Genomic DNA, 16,876 nt, shown 5'->3' with positions numbered 1-16,876 from the left:
GCGGCCGCTGGGGGGCGCCCTGCGCAGGTGGCTGCGGGCGGGCGCTGCGGGCGGGCGCTGCGGGGCGGGCGGGGGGACCTGCCGCCTACGTGCCGTGGGGCACTGCCCGGGCTGACGGGCGGATATAAGGCGGGGAGCGCGGTTCCCGGCGCTGGTGCCCTTCGGCAGCGCTGCCCGTGTTTCTCTGCTGTGCCAGGTAACGCAGGCATCGTGCCCATTGCCCCGGGGGATCCTGCAAGCGGGGAGTCCCGGCCCGGCGTACAGTAACCGGGAGCCTTTGTTTCAGGTGCATAGCCGCAGCAAGGATGAACGCAGGTTTCTTCCAGATACTTAAAGCAAAAAAAGAAGTAAGTTTGTCAGAGATGGTTCTGCGCCAACCCTTTTCAGTGAGGGGATGCCGGCTGGCTCTAGCAGGTGCACGGGGTTCCTCTATAACCATGAGCACCTTATCGAGGAAAGGGTGACAGCATGGGACGGGTGTAAGTTGGAATTCGAGCATTGAAAGGTGGTGCAAACAGTAATACAGAGGTAGTATACCTTAACCAGGTAATCACACCTTAGCTCGGTGTGACCCTCGCTTCTATTCATGTCTCTGTAGCCAGGACACCGGTTCACCTCCCTTCTCCATTTTATGTCTTTCAGCTCATTCCCCTGGTTGGAGTACTGTCCTTCGCAGCAGTTGGGGCATTCTCTTTTTCTGTCTATTCCCTGTTCAGCAAATCCGATGTCATGTAAGCAAAATACGCATTGCTTGGAGTTTACTCTAACCTTTTTTTGTCCAACAGAAGTATGTGACCATCACATTTTGCACCAAAAATAAATGTTCAAGAATCTATATGGGTGTTCCAGGCTACTAATAACAACTCAGATATCTGCAGATTGTAAATGCTGAAGAAGTTAATTTAAAGCATTGTCCAAGTGATGTCCTAAATTGTGATTTAACTTTTTGCTTTGCTTTGCTTTTGGTGTAATAGGTTTTAAATGTTCTCATGAAGAATACCAAATAATCAGATAGGTAGATGGCATGCAGATAGGTTGCAACCAGGCTACTGACTTGTATACACAGAACAGTATTTGACAATGTGAACTTACAGTAAGTTAAGACTTTAATGGCTTGGGTAATAATTGGAGCTAAGTCCTGTACTTTTTAAGCTCTGATTTACTTTGAAGGGATTGGAGTAGGCATTTCAGTAGTGAGGGTAGGAATCCCCTTACTTTTTCTTCAGATTCCATTTTTTATTTTGCCTCCCTTACGATTACATGTTACACTTGAACAATGTTGACCTGTTTGGTGCTTTGGAAGCTGCAAATAAAGTATGCCATCATTGATATCTACCCAGAATTTAAAATGGAAATGCCTAAACCTGTAAACTTGTGTTTCAGGGAACTACAAACTTACATGAATATTTTTACCTGATGATAGCCTACTCATATTAAAAAAATGTATGCAAGATCACACCCTAAAACCTAGTATCTGTTTTGTTTTATCTTCCCTTAAAGCATTAACAAGAGTGGCAATCCAGAACCATGGGAAACTGTTGATCCTACCAAGCCACAGAAGGTAATTTGTACAAATAATACAGTTAGTACAAATAGCATCTATTTCCAACACAATAACTTTATTTAAATGTGTAAGAACTAGCAAAATACTAATGAGGAAATAAATGTGAAGCTGATGTGTATCTATTTAGAAATGGAACTAACTGCTTAATTTATTACTTCATGTAAAGTATTTTGCTGTGTTACTTAATAACAGGGATTCAGATGTGACATTCTAGCTATGATCTGGAATTTAGAGTGGACTTCTAGTTGGTGTTCCCATTGGTAAACAGTGGAAATTCAGAGCATAGAAGAAATGCTGTTTACCTTTGCCTCGTTCCTGAATTACAAAATTGACTATGAATGTTTTGGAGTATTGCAGCCTGAAGGAAAGCAAATCTTAGTTTAGCAGAGCATCTAGGACAAGGAAAACCAAAAGCATTTGGCATTATTACTTCTTTAATATCCAAGTGATTTTGTTCAACAAATGATTAAATATGTCATCAGTTGCTATTTTTGCTTCTGAAAGGAGAAGATAAAGCTACTAGAAATGCTTCTTCACTGACATAGGGGGTTAGGTGTGACTTAAATACTCCCTGGGATTTTGCTAACTTCCTTCATATTTTCCTTTGAATTTCTTCCAGCTATTAACAGTCAATCAGAAATGGAAACCTATAGAAGAGCTGGAAGATGTCAGAAAGCTGACGAAGTGACAAGTTTCTGTTGCCTCAAAAAGGTACCCTATGAATCTAGTGGAATCACTTCTGCACAAACTTGACTACGAAATCAGTGTGCGGAAATGCTTCTGCTACGTTTTTAGGGTCTCCCTACATTTTTTGGACTCTAGATGAGGAGTTTCATCCATATAGTCCAAAAATCTGTCTCAAATATGCAGTTTCTGTAGGCACTTGATGTCAAATGTTGAATATTCAAATGGCAGTTATGCATTGAAAAAGCCTTTAACTTTTCTTCTTTAACTTATTTTTATCAAAATACATTCTTTTTTATTAAAATATTTAAATTATTTACAATATTCCATGTAAATTCCACAAATTGACATTACCCAAAAGCCCCGATAAATTGGGATTCCTGGTCTGCTCCCTCTCTGTATATTATTTCAATGCTGTATATAAACCAAATCGTAGATCATAGAGTGATAGAATGGTAGGGGTTGGAAGGGACCTTTAGAGATCATCTAGTCCAACCCCATCAATAGCCAGGAGACATCATTCTATGGCAACATACATGCTCATAAAGTATACTTGCATTACTTTTCTATGTTAGATGTGAAGAAAATTTAAGTCAAAATGGGTGTTCTACTGCTAATACTAAAACTTAAACATGTGCTCACTAGAGGAGTACAAGAGGTCTATTCAAGATTGGAGGATTAGAACATAAGAATTAAGCATTGCTAAAAGGGAATGAGATAATCTCTATTGTATTTGAATATTGTTCATGTTTAAATCTACAAAAAGTTAATGGAATGAGGAAACTTGCATTATCCAAAACTAGTTACACAATGTCATCTTTTTTGTGCAAAGTGGCTCATGTGCAAGTTCAAATGTACAGTTAACAGTATTTTTAGGTATTTCTAGATGAGGTGCTATGAGGGACATCTGCTTTAATAAAGAGAAAATAACAGATTAAAATTAGGAATGATTCTATAAAGAGACAGTTCCTCTTCAAGGATCTCTCTGTTTTATTAGAGGCTGGCCAGGGATAGAATGTAATGGCCAGATGCTCAGTAAATTAAAGAGTCTATATATACATCTAACAGTAGAACAGCCCTTCTGTAGATATTTTCTGTATGTCCCCTTCCAAGCTGTTTCACAATATATTGCACAGGGGTTTTTTTTACAACAGATTCTCAGAATACATGTTACTTTCAGTGAAGAAGAAAGCAAAAGTGAAACAACTGCTAACTGGAAAAAGTCCTCCTAAGTGAGTAATAGTGAAGTGCTTAAGGTTCCTCTGCTGTGGCAAAGACAAAATGGGAAGTTAATAAAGCTGTCTGCTGAATTTTAAGGTAGCTTGGCTTCAGAAGCTTTGTGGGTTTTTTCAGATTTATTGCTGCTGGGGAAAAAAAAGAAGTCAAAATATTACGTACTTGTGTGCAGATGCAGTGTGAATGCTTGTTTATCAAGTAAGGATGACTCAGCAGCATTTAAGTTTGAGAGGAATCACAAGACTCCAGAATATATCCTTTGCTTTCATTTTAAGTACTATTACAAGATGATTGGATAGCATATAACCACAAAAATCCAGTACTCTGAGGAGTAAAAGTGTGAAGTATTTTAATAGAGAAATGTTTTAAACGTTTTTGTGAGTTATTCTGTATTTCCATATTTTTACCTGCCTGTATTAAACAAAACAAAAAGTCTTGTGCTCTCAGCTGCATAAAGTAGATGAGTTTGTTCTTTTGTAAGTCACTTGTATGGTCTATGACCTAAGAATCTGTCAACATTAGGGAAATAAGTGTAAGTCATTTTTACATAACTTTTGTTCTTCTTTGTACTTTTCAGTAGTGTCTTGAAGCATAGTAGCTACAGTAATAGAATTAACAGCTACAGTAATAGAATGTTTTGCTTTGTTAGCTACTCATCTTTTTTTTTAATATAGATTTGTGGGGAGGGTTTTTGCATTAGGGGAGAAATCAAAATACTTTTCTTCAAAAAGATTATGAGTATTCTTTAAGTTCGTTGGACAATTTTGTCAATTCTCAGATTGCTCCAAACTATTCTTTCTGCTACATAGATGAGGGATTTTTTTTCTTCTAAAGTAGAGCATACCAAGAGCAATTAACTGGATCTCCCCTCCAGCCACTCAATATAAATCTACAAAGCAATATACAAATTATTTCCTTGTTCTACTAACATCAGAGTTAAGACAGTAGAGATTTAATTGCCTGACCTTTATGAGAACAATAAGACTTCCATGTCCTGTGTTATGCAAACCCATGACCTTTCATTCCATGGAAAATTTATAAGCCGTTGAAATAATTTAACAACTTTCTTCCATCTCTCCATTCAGTTCTTTCCATTTTGTTTCCTATTCCATTCTGGTTTTGGGTTTGGAGGGTTTTTTTGTTTTTTTTTCTTTTTAAACAATTGCTGTCTTTGCTCACCCTGTCTTGGACTTTTCCATGGAACTGTGCACTTCCAACTTCCACATTAATGACAAAGTTTCATTAAAAACCTGGCTGGGTTGGTAGCTTTTCAAATATAGATTGGAAACCATTAGAAATACATTTTAATGGTTCTGATGAGCATTAGAATCTATGGTCATGCTTTTCTAACTGCAGGTGGCTCTTAAGTAGTCTATTTGTAAATAGCTTTCTGTAAGAATAAAAATGTGTTTTCTGCAGCATTCGTGCAATTATTAATGAATTACTAACTTTTGTTATTACAATAGTACTTAAAGGCCTTAACCACAGATTTTGTGTCATTTTGCTTATCCAAGAGCTGTGTTGAATCTTTTCATTTGGTTTTCCTTGCACATGATAGCCCCAGTGTCGGCATTTCTCTGTCTGATGTCCCTACCTCCTGCATTTCTCTACCACAGGATGATATTACTAGTACTATACTACCTAGTTACTTCATTGGCACATGTGGTTTCTGCAGAAAATAGTAACTTACAGAAGGGTCTGATGTAATCATTAAAGGAAATTATTCATCCTGCAGTTGTCATCTGTCTCACTCTGTGCATGAGGTAGTTGTCCCTAGGACTAGCTGTAGAAAACAAACAAGACTAATGGGGATGGTTCACTGGATCTGGCCGGTATTTGGTGTTGGACATTTCCCAAAAAAGCTTTCAGATTAAACAAACATGGCCACACTACTCAGCATGGTTTTAATTTGCTGTCTGAAATCTGTGCTGTACAGCACATCCCTGCCATATGGGGAGCACACAAGATAACGAGATCACCTAAAAGTGTAACTGAAATGGAAATAGAAGTGTTAGCAAGGACATGAACTCAGACATTTGCAGTTGGACTAAGTAACTATTGACCTTTAGGTGCTGATGTGAACAGAGAGCAGGCAGATTATTTGGTGAAAGCTATCTTCCATCATAAAACAGCCATCACCACTAATTGTACCCTTCAAAGGAAGTCCAAAGAGCAAGCAGACACCCAGTCCAAAGAGCCCTTCTCTGGCGGGCCTCACCCCAATCAAGGATCACACACCTTTAAAGCACACTTCATGGAAGCCGTACCAACCCTGTTTATGCTGCACCTTGACCTGATAACCAAAGGGTTTTGGTTTAATTAGCTTTTACTTTTAGATAACTCTGTCACGCGTTATGTTCTGGCCAGAGCTGTTAAATGGGGATGCAGCATTCGTCTTGCAGGTCTCACAAGGGACGTTTGATCCCTCAGAGAGCCCCTCATAGAACGTGGCAGCACGTGTCTCGTGCCACCTGAAGCGATTGTGCATGCAAAGCTGTTCCCGCTGCCCTCCCCGCCACGGCCCGGAGCCATGAGGGACACGGGTTCCGGCCTCTCCCGCCGCTGCCGTGTCCCTCCGCGGCCTCTGGCTGGCGGGCCGCCGGGGCGGGCTGCGGGTTGTTTCTCAGCCCATCACCACGTTTTTCCCGCCGACCGCCACTGAGGCGAGCGGCGGACGCATCAACCCCCAGGTTCTGGCAGCCGAGGGGTGCGAGCTGCGCCGGGCATCACCGCTACATCACCTCTGGCACCCCTAAAGCCCATGAGCTTCACCAGCACTGATTATTACAGCCGGGAGAAGACCTCTCCCTTGCCAACAAAGCAGGTAGAGACAAAGCAAACCTCCCAGTCTGGATTTTGTGTCAATGTCCAGTTTGCAGGTGCAGGATTAGAGGAGCTGAGCTCCTTCTTTAGTAGTGCACTGCGTAGGTGTTTGTCAACATGCAAGGTAAAGGATGTGTCTGTGTGGCAAATGAGGGAGTTGTAAGGAAAGTGTAACTCAGATGCCAGGGGATGGCAGAGCTCTAATTGGTGTGGAGTTACATTAGCGAGTCTCATATCAAACATTTGTCTGGACTTCAGGATGCAGGCTCTGTACTGGCCGATACTGACAGTCTAGAAAATCATTGAATCTAAAACCAACCTCATCTGCTAGCAATAGGAGTATGCACAAAGGTTTCTATTTGAGTTTTCTCTTTGTTTAAAACTTAACAAGGTTTGGCCCACGGTGTCACGTAGGTGCTGTGGGCTATGGCCTTTCCCTCCAGTTCGGATGGTGCTGAATCTTCCCTCACTCATAGCAGGCCTCAGCTCTTGAGGCTACATATCTGTAGTGTCTGGGATGAGTCAGACAGGTGGTGTGGCTTGTGTGTGTGTGGTTTGTGGTTCCTGATGAACCATCCGGGTTGCGTAGCAGCCGGTGACGGCAAGGGCCAGAGCCAGGCCACGTGTGGTGCTGGGCCTCCAGTGCTGGGCCTGCAGGCATGCACCTGTCCTGGGTGACAATATCATTTCTGCTGCTCTTGGACAAAGTTTGACCACGTGTAGCATTCCCTAAAAAGTGCTCTGTATGAATAGTGTAGACTTCATGGTGCAATATTTTTAAGATAAAGCTACTCGTCTCTTTAAACGTCACAGAAACAAGGTCAGAAAGTGCTTCTGCACATCTGTTACAATTCAGATAAACGTGCTTCCATTTTTATTAGCTGTCAAGCAGCAGAAAAAGCAGTCTCAAGTTGAAACATTTGATCTGGATTATACAAGACTTGGGTATTACTTGCTTTCTGTCTCTCACCTCCTCCTCCTCCCTATTTTCTATTGAGACTCCTTCCTTCTTTCCCTTGCTGACACATCTTGCCAAATCTCTCTCACCCACCAAAATAAACACATCAGAGAAACTTAACATTTTCTTGCCCTAATTTACTTCTGCTGTTACCACTGTTTATTAGTACACATGCACTGTGTTCTAGAAAGTCACACATTTAAAATGAGTAGATCAGAATACAAGTAGGCTGTTGTCTTAAACTGAGAAACTAAGAAAAGAAGGCTCTGTTTGCAAAGTTTGTCTACGTTTTCCTTCTCCCCTACTCCACTTTGCTTATTTATGCTGATGGCATTGTAATAAATGCACCATAGGGGTAATTTGTTAAAAAAGATAAGACTTATTAATAACAGTAGAGCTGCATAGTTCATAAACTCTTCAAGCAGAAGTCTGTAGATTTTCACTACATGCATAAATAACAGTAAATACTGAAGTGTCTTTGCAATTTGAAAAAAATTAATAGAAATTCAAGTCTTTCAACAGTTGCACATAAAAACACTTGCAGTTTTCCTTTACATTTGTTAACACATTAATATTATGATGGTAAGTAGGGTCTGTTTCACTGAAAGCTGTCTCTTAGTTATGCAACTGCAGAAAAATAAAAGCCATGTCTGCTAATGTTATGGTAGACTGTCTGTTCCTTACCTACTCCTGTTAAAATATCCTTTACTCTGAGTAAGAGACGTTCTCTTAATGAAATTTGATACACCTGGTTGTTTCCTGACAAGAAAATGGCAAAATAACTTGTTCATGTTCTGTAACTCCAAATTCAAAGCAGTCTATCACTTTTTAATCCTAAGCACTATAAATCATTGGGATTCCTGTAGTCTTGCAGAGCATGATAATGGCAGCCCAGGCAACTGCTGTGAAACAGCTTTTTCATTTGTGTATTTTGTTTTTGAGAAAATTGGAAAACATAATTCCTTGAAGTTCAAGCTCATTTATCCCTCACTCAGCCAGACTTGCTGACTTCACTGACCCCAAGTGTTGCTGAGGCAGAGGCAGGAGATGATAGCTCCTAAACTTTGGACTTTATCACAGCAATTTATTTTAAAAGCAGAATTCCCTCTGAAGTGGGTGGGAATTCTGCACAGACACTGTTATTACCAGATGGGGTAAACTGAGGGTCTACAGACTCTAGAGGAACAAGTCAATAAGATATAGTAGCAAAAGCAGACTATGGGGACCAGAGCTCAGTAGCATTGCAGTCAGCATTGCCTAGAGGAAGGTGCATTAGATGATGCAGTCACAAGGCAGAGCTGTCTGTGTCCACCTTGTCTTTACAGCTCTTCTCTAAAACTCTTTGGTTTTCAAGCTACCTTCTGTCATTTTACTCTATTGTATGGTATTTGTCGTAAGACCAATCTGTTCTGGTAGACCAGAGGTGGACTTTTGAGTGACTGTGGGTTCAACTGCTTCATCAGCCACTTGCACAGAACTGTATTTCATCTTTGAAAGGACTGATGTGTGTTGTGAGGTGTAAGCAAAGCTAGAGTTGTTTGTCTTCCTGTTTCAGTACTGTAGAATATGTGCATTTTTAATTGCAAAAATTCATGTAAGGTGAACATGATGCATGAACAGATGCAGTTTATTTCCACATCGTGTGACACAGAGGGCAAATGGGGGTAGCTGTGGATACAGATTAGCTGAGAAGTCACAAAGCCACACAAGTTTGAAAAATTTCTTAACTGTAAGTAGATGTGTTTAAGCTTTTAACTTCAGTAAAACTTTCTCATTCCTGATTTCCTGTTGTGTGCCATTTCTTTAATTGAAATAAATATATTTGCAGTAGGCAGGTAACTAGTAAACACCATCCTTTACCAGACTTGCTGCTGCTGCTGCTGAACGAACAAGGAAGTAAATGCAGAAAACCCAGATCAGTTGTAATCCTTGGTAGTAACAGGAAAATCTTATCAGCTTGCCAAAGAAAAGCAAAGTCATCTACTTGTAATAAATCACTGATTTACTACATCAAAACAAAGGGAAAGCTGTTTTTCTATAAAAGCTGTTAAGAATATTTCATTTATTGATGCATCTCCCCTTCCTGCTGTGTAACTCTTTTTATAATTCAGTGAGGCCAGAATATTTTTTTTAATGGCTATTAACATTATACTGCCTGTACTCTGTTTATTTTTCCTCTTGTGAAATACTTTGAATGAAAAATGCTATGCTTAGAGAACAGAATTTGGCTTAAAGACTGCATTATCCACCTTAACCTCCAAAGCAGAAACGCACAGGAAAATCCTGGTCATAATGACTTGAAGTTCTGTTCGTTGCCTCATTGCCAAACTCTTAGACATAATTTTAGTGTTACAATATCATGTCATACAAATAAGATGTAAAAGAAAACTAGTTTGAAGTTATGGGAATGTTTTTTTACTGATTTCAGAGAGAAGTTAATGTAACAAAACTTGTAGTGCTTGTGTATATGTACTAGTATGTCAGTTTTGAAAATTTTCTCTTTTGAAGAGAAATAAAAGTACTTAAGAGTCAGGCATGGCTTTGCTCACTTTCCTGTATGTGTGTTAGTTCAAAGAGGAAGCTTTTGTAGCATGCAAAACAGGGTGGTGCATGGAAGTTTCTATTTGAGGTATGTATTGAGTGTATTGCTTCTTGATAGGTGTGAAGGACAAAGGTATACACCCTCTGTGGGCAAGTGTTTTACAGAAACAAAATTGCCCCTATAATTCAAGATAGATTCACTCAAAGAATGAAAATGTTTGACCTTCCTATCTGTTTTTATAAATCCTCCCAGTGTCTGTTTGGCTGTGCCATAGATGTAATATATGTTCCTCAAGAAGCAACGTTAAGCACAAAGGTATTAATGTAGCTAGAGATGAGCATTTGTTGAAGCAATGTGTAATCAGAGTTATGAAAAAAAAAAAGCTAAGAGAACTTCCTCCTTTCTTCACTAAAGAGCTAAAAGAAAATACAGGAACCCAGCAAAGAAGGGAGATGGGGGCAGTGCTCCAGTCTTTCTTTTTTTAGCATCAGTAATGAATATGTGTGATACGGGCTAGATGGGTAAAACATACCTTGCTTAAGAGAAAAATGACTGTAAAACCAGTCATCAGACATCCTAGTTGAACTACACAACAGATCAACCAGTGCTGCATTCTGTAAAGGAAAATGGTACTGACTTCATTTGTCACCACCACAATTCAGTCCAGAAATATTGGGTTGCTCCATAGCTGGCTGCATGGCAATGTAATGGCAACTCATGCTTTCCAGGTCCTGTCTGCAGTACCTATGTGATCTGGCTTTATCTTCTTCACTCCTTCCTCTTTTTGTACACAAACATACCTTCTCTCATCAGTAAGATCTGAACTCTTGAAAAAAAACACTGCTGTATGAATATCCTTACTTAGCAGTTGTTAGGCCTGTTAGTAAGATTTAATTGTGTTATTACTCCTACTCTACTGTTTAGCTTGCACAGCTAGAACTAGGGACTGCCTCTTCCCTCGATCCTTCCTCCAGAACAACTTCAAATGTCATAAGTCTGACTGTGGAAGAATAATATTCTATCTTCATTGCTGCCTTACAAAGTCAGTTACTAGATCTAATATAACGTTGATATCCTGCATAGCTATCCACAAGTATGTGTACCTAAAACAGACCTTTGTTTACAGCTTACTGCACATGGCCCTTTTACTTTTTATACACAGAGTTACTTTCTTTTACATTTTCTGCGATGTGAGTTGAGCTTTCCTTTGTTGCAAGGCAACTAGATTGCCTGAAAACCATCATAATTTGTTCCATCTATGTTACATTTCAAGCAAATACTTAAGCAGAAAGAAACCAGTGTGTGTAACGTGTTGGGCAATCTCCATTACTAATTGAAGGTGTGTGTCTTTTGCAGAAGCTTAAAAAGTACAGAATTGCTTAATAGCTTGAAGAAATGACAGAAGATTTTACTGGAAGGAAGTTGTGGTTCTGAGCTCTTTGGCATCTGTGTATTTTCTCTCTGTAAGCCAGTTCAACTCAACCAAAAGATGGCATTATACTAAGCACTTGCTGCAGTGTGAACACAATGATACTCTAGTATCTTGCTTTGCTTGGTGTATATTTTTTATTGAAAGTATCACCAGATCCTCTATAAAAAAGCAGACAGTCAAGGATGTTTCAGATGGAAGTATATGTTGTCCTGGAAACATGAATACAGCACCCCAAAGAAGCAATATTTATTTTCATAGGAAAAAAAAGAAATAACAAATAACAAATAACTGATAACTTAACAAATATCATTTGCAGTTCAGATACACAACTAGTTTCCAGTCATTTCATTTTTTCTGTTACATATATGGAAGTGGAGGGAGGCATTTGAGTGTTGTATTCCATTATATTTACCTCTACATGCCTTTAAGAAGTGTCTTAAAACCTTCCCAGTAACAGCCTAGAAAATCTGTGGTAGGTTTGTGCATTTCCTTATTGCATCCATGATAAAGTTAAATCCCCTGGGTTATCCTTAGGGAAAAATAAGACCCTTTTTTTACATACTAATAAGACCTTTTTAAAAGTTGTAACAAAATGCATTCCTTGGACTCAAAGATGTCTCAATAGTTATACTCAGCGCGCAACTCTTTTTATTAAAGCTGGGGCTAGTGCACCATCTTCTGGTAAACTGGGGAAAGGCCTTGAAAGTTGACGGTTCAGAGAGGAGATTTGTCAGTAGTTCTGTCTCGGGTTTGTTCTTACAGTGGGCTTGGAAAGAGGACCAGGTGAAATAAACACAAAATCAAGAGTAATTGTATTCTGGATTGAAACATGCAGCATCATCTTAACTATGAAAATGTTTGTTTATGGTGTTTTTATCAAATTTTCTATTTGAATTGAGAAGGCCAGTTAGTAAACAGCTACATGTTTGCATCTCATCAATTTATATGGGGATTCCATTAGTCTGATCATTTCTTTGTGTGTTTTGGGAAGAGTAAATAGGAAGGGTGCGGGGACTTCAATGCTCCTAATGTGTCTAAGACAAAACCAGTTTTTCTTGTCTGCTTGCCCATGTGTCTGCTTCTATCAAAAAATCCCTGTATTTATCAGCACTGAGTTAAACATGAAACATTCTGGACAGACAGCATTAACTAGTGGTGTGTATACTTGCCAGTCACAGTCCTGGTAAAGCAGCTTATCTTTTCACCAGGTAGGATAATAAAGAAATGGTAAAGCAGTCATATGAATAGAATTATGTTTGTGTTTATGAAATGGTGCTTTTTACTACAGAAATTGGGGCCATAAAAGCAGAATCTACACATATGATGTGTAAATAATTGTAGTAAAACCGATTAAGTTATTTTGTCCTGTGCATTTGGCACTGGTTGTTTTCAAGCTGTGTGATACTGAGAGGAAAAAAATGTAACAAAAAGGAGAAAAGGAAAATAGAGATAAAGGAGGAAAAAAAAGTTTGCTGTTATTTTACAGCTGTAAACATTCAAGGCAACTGTGCATGTATTGTAAGAGCAGATTTCTGTGATAGCTGGATAGCTGCAAATAGAAAGGATCAATGTTTATGCTAGCAGCTTCCAAAGTTGGGGCAGGTATTTCATGGAACGAAAGAGTATGTATGGTCCTTCCCAAAGCATTCAGCCATGGAAAATGGAATGAGAAGAGTAAAACAGTGAACTTGCAAGCTCCAGAGGACGAGTTAGTGCCCAGCATCATTTGTTACAAAGAGGAGGAAGGTGTGGTGAGGCTGTAAAGGGATTTAAGAGTGAGGAAGGTGGAGAGCATTTGGGGTTTTTTTAAGGTATGAAGAGAATCTGGAGGCTCTCAGATTAGGTCTTCCTTGTGATTTAGCAACTTGGTGCCTGGAAATTTTTTTTCATCTAAAGGGTATGTATTTGAATAGAAAAGGCCTTGCAAGTTGTTTCACACGTAGTGTTGTGTGAGAAGCTCCTAGTGACCATGTAAGCAGCAGGTGCACAGGGAGCAAGCCAGACATTATTAGTGGAACTGTGGAGAAGGTAGACTGTTGCAAGAAAACAAAGGGATAGAAGCAGAGAGCAGTGGCATGATATAAAATGATTATGAAGCATGACATTTGAGCGAGGTGTGCAAACTCCTAGAACAACTGAATGGAGCAACCAGCAAAAAAAAAGGTCTTGGCAATGCCATTTTGGATGGATAGAGGGAAATGAGATGGGTGTTTGCAGTGGGTTGTCCCCTGCCTTTGAGATCTCAAGGGAACTTCTCTGGTAGGGAACTAGCTGATTGGAGTCTCAGAAGCTGCTGCAGTACATATCCTGTCTGATTACCCAGTAATTTGTCTTAATTTATTATATTCTTGTAGTATCTATATAGAGAAATAACAGCTCTGCTCTGTGCAGCGTCAGTGCAGTGTCCTCATAAGATTCTGCTAAATAATACCCGAAGGAAAGACTTACTTCCCACTCTTCAGTTGGTGGGTGTCTTGGGTTTTTTTGCTTTTGTATCAGAGAACTACTTTTAAATATTAGCCTACAGCTTTTCTTAGTCATTCTACCAACTGGGAGTGATTCTACAAGAAACAGCAGATATGTTCAGTAGTAAAATAACTGAAGACCAAACTCAGGTATGACATGTTAAATGGTAATTTTGGTATAGAAAGAAATGGTGCTGATATTGGAAAAACTAAATGTAAGTACAATTTAAAAAGACCCACAAACACACACAGAATTAAGCAAGGAAAACCTCCAGAAACAAAATAGGTTTCTGTTCATTTTCTTTCTAGGATAGGAACATTTCAAGAGTAGCAGAGGGGGATACAAGGGTTTGCAGTGTACTCAATATAAGGATGCTTTTTGGACTCATATGAGTAGGTTGTCATCAAAGCTGTATCCATGCTTTAGGAAAGGATGGGTGACAATCACAGATTATGAAAGGATTCCAAATGTGGAAGAATTTTCATGGGATTTCAGCTGTTCAATCAGCAAGAGCTGTTCCAGCACAGCTCTGCAAAGCAGGGAAACTAACCATGGAAACCTGCTCAATCTCATGAGTCTCTTGGTTAGACAGAAATCCCATTAAGTGCATTTTAATTTCAAGCAGAGGATTTTGTAGAAGGAAAACAACAGTCTTAACAGTGTGTGAGTTATCTTAGCCACATGATATAATCTGTATGTGCTGGAGAGCTGCTTGGAAAGACATTAGACCTTATTTATACTAAGGCCCCTTTCAGCTGAAACTGAAAATGACCTTGTAATGTCTATAAAAATAACTTGTCTTCTTTTATAGGCAATAATGCTCCCAAAGTACTGTTATTGTGTATTAGATCATAAATTCCTCATAGTTTGTTTGCAAATCGATGTTATTTTCTGAACATTTCTCTATCCTTCTAAGTAATTGTACTAATTATTTCTAACTTATTATACTTGTTGTGCTCACTTTTCCCGTCACTTGGAGTATTTCAAGTGATAATAGGGTCACTCCTTTTGCTGTTCATTAATAGCAGATTCAGAATACTGGATTGCCTGAGAACCTGTGCCCTGAATAATTCATAAAGCACAAGAAACGGATTAGAGGTAGGCCACACACATAGAAATTTCTATGTGAGTTTAGTTAGACCTTAAAACAAAGAATGTATGCTTCAGAGTCTCCTCGAGCATTGATTCTTTTAGTCTCATTTCTTCTTGTTGCTTTTTCTCTGAACTCCTTCCAATACATAGACCTTGATAACAAGGGCCCTTCAAAGGTGAATGTAGCGTTTCAAGATGATTTTGCCAGTTGCTTTATGGCTGATGCTTCACCATATTTTGTAACCTTGTATTTTCCAAAGTGCAATAATTGCACAGGAGGTAACAAGACTTAAACTACTCTTATGAGGGAGACATGATTAACTTTATATATAGCATCTGCAAAGTGGTATTTGAGTGTTCAGACATTTCAAAAAACAGCTGCTATGAGAATCAAAAGATGATGACAAGAGACAGCAATACAAAGAAACATTTTATAAGACAACAATGTGAAGTTTAATAATTGATTTAATAAAACCCACAATAAAGCAACACACTTCTGCTTTTTTCTTCAATTAAACATGTAGTAAATTATTAAAAAACTCCAAATACAATACATGTCTACTGTACTTCAACTTCTAATTACATCAACTGCAAACCCCAGTTTAATTAAAACCTACTTGAGTATTAGTATGTGCAAAATACCTGTTGGTTTTTTGTGGTAATTTTTTTTCCAGTAAGTTTGTAAGGATGGGATGCATCTTTTTCATGAATTATGATATGGCTTAATTGATTACAGTGTTTGCATTGAAGCATTAACTTCCCAAGTACAGTGCTACTTTGCCTCTGAGCTGTATATGCTCCCATGCTGTACTCAGGTGTTTCCATTTCTTGCCAGAACAAACATAATCCAGTGTTAATGCACAGTATTAGTTAGAACAATTAATACTGTGCTGTCAGTTTTCACCAATAAAAGTTCATCGTGTGACCCCCTACCTCAGAAAAGTGGAGAAAAGAAGCCAAGATCGTTGCCAGCAATTGCAGGTATGGATCAGCCTGATGGATATGTGAAACCCTAGTAAGCTTCAACACAGACAACAGCCTAAGTATCCACAGCTGAATGTCACAATATCTATTACTGGGCAAAAAATTACCTCTCAGATCCACACAGAGAACCACTTTTGACGTCAGTATAAGTTCTGCATAAAGATCAAAGTACAAAATAAGAAAAAATATCTGAAGCCAAGTTCTCCCCATCTTCTGAACTTTTCAGGTCGTATTCTTGTTGCACTTAGCTTCTTCAAAAGCAGGCATAAATCTGAGCTTGAAGGTGTATGATAGCTTAGTGTCAGGTCTTACTCTCCTGTATACATTCCAAGTACAGGGCCTCCACCATGAAGCTAAGCAATTCGGTTCTGGGGACTTGAGGTGTCCGGGTGAATAAAGAAACTTTTTGAATTTCCTCATCCCTATATAAATGAGAAAAGGCCTTTCTGCCACTGTAGCTTGCTATGATATTGTTGTCTGACACAATACCATGACATTAGGTCACCGAGCTGCCTTGGATTTTGCTTTAATCCTAAAGCTAAGTAGTGGAGACTGCTATTGCAGTAGGATTCCCATCAGGATACTGCTGTCCTGTGCTCAAAGCAAAGATGAAAAGGTCAGAGATCTGTGACCGAGGGTATAGTACATACCTAAAACTTCTACTACCCGCTTTCCTGTAGATGCATGTATTTTGCATGTCTGTAGATTGTGTTTGAGAGTATGTCCACATCAAGCATAGTTTCTATCATTTCACTTTTCTTTAAAACAAAACAATCATGGAAAAATGATCAATTACAGGACACCTATTAATTACACTCTGAATGCATGCTAATCAACTGGCCCTTTAGTGTGAATCAAATGCTGGTTTAGACATTCAAGATTATTCTTAAGAAATTCATAGAATCATAAAATGGTTTGGGTTGGAGAGGACCTTAAAGATCATCTAGTTCCAACCCCCCTGCTATGGGCAGGGACACCTTCCACTGGAATTCATCTTACAAGTCAAAACTTTGTAAAATAAATAACCTGTTTCTAATGTATAAACCCTATTCTAAAATACATTTAAGATAACTGGTCACTTAAAACACTTTGGGT

At 38.9% G+C, this 16,876-nt stretch overlaps 1 protein-coding gene across 6 annotated transcripts in view; it reads left to right on the top strand.

Moving 5' to 3' along the window:
- Positions 1–81: 81 nt before the first annotated feature.
- C7H15orf48 (chromosome 7 C15orf48 homolog) overlaps positions 82–16,876 on the top strand; it is a 30,594-nt gene continuing 13,799 nt past the window's right edge. Inside the window, exons 1-6 of one of the 6 annotated variants that reach the window (XR_009819033.1) lie at positions 82–196; positions 287–347; positions 643–731; positions 1,501–1,561; positions 2,184–2,275; positions 3,403–3,480. Coding sequence is in view for 5 of the 6 variants with exons in the window: in XM_061999483.1 (XP_061855467.1) it covers positions 306–347; positions 643–731; positions 1,501–1,561; positions 2,184–2,252 (261 nt within the window). In the remaining variant the exon portion in view is untranslated. Of the gene's footprint in view, positions 197–286; positions 348–642; positions 732–1,500; positions 1,562–2,183; positions 2,276–3,384; positions 5,219–16,876 lie in introns of those variants that run through there. The other 5 variants (XM_061999483.1, XM_061999482.1, XM_061999478.1 and 2 more) reach the window with 5 other exon arrangements.

The sequence above is a fragment of the Colius striatus genome, chromosome 7 (assembly GCF_028858725.1).
Source record: "Colius striatus isolate bColStr4 chromosome 7, bColStr4.1.hap1, whole genome shotgun sequence".
Taxonomy (NCBI): domain Eukaryota; kingdom Metazoa; phylum Chordata; class Aves; order Coliiformes; family Coliidae; genus Colius; species Colius striatus.
Note: the sequence above shows the minus strand (reverse complement) of the source record. Positions and strands in the feature narration are given on the sequence as shown.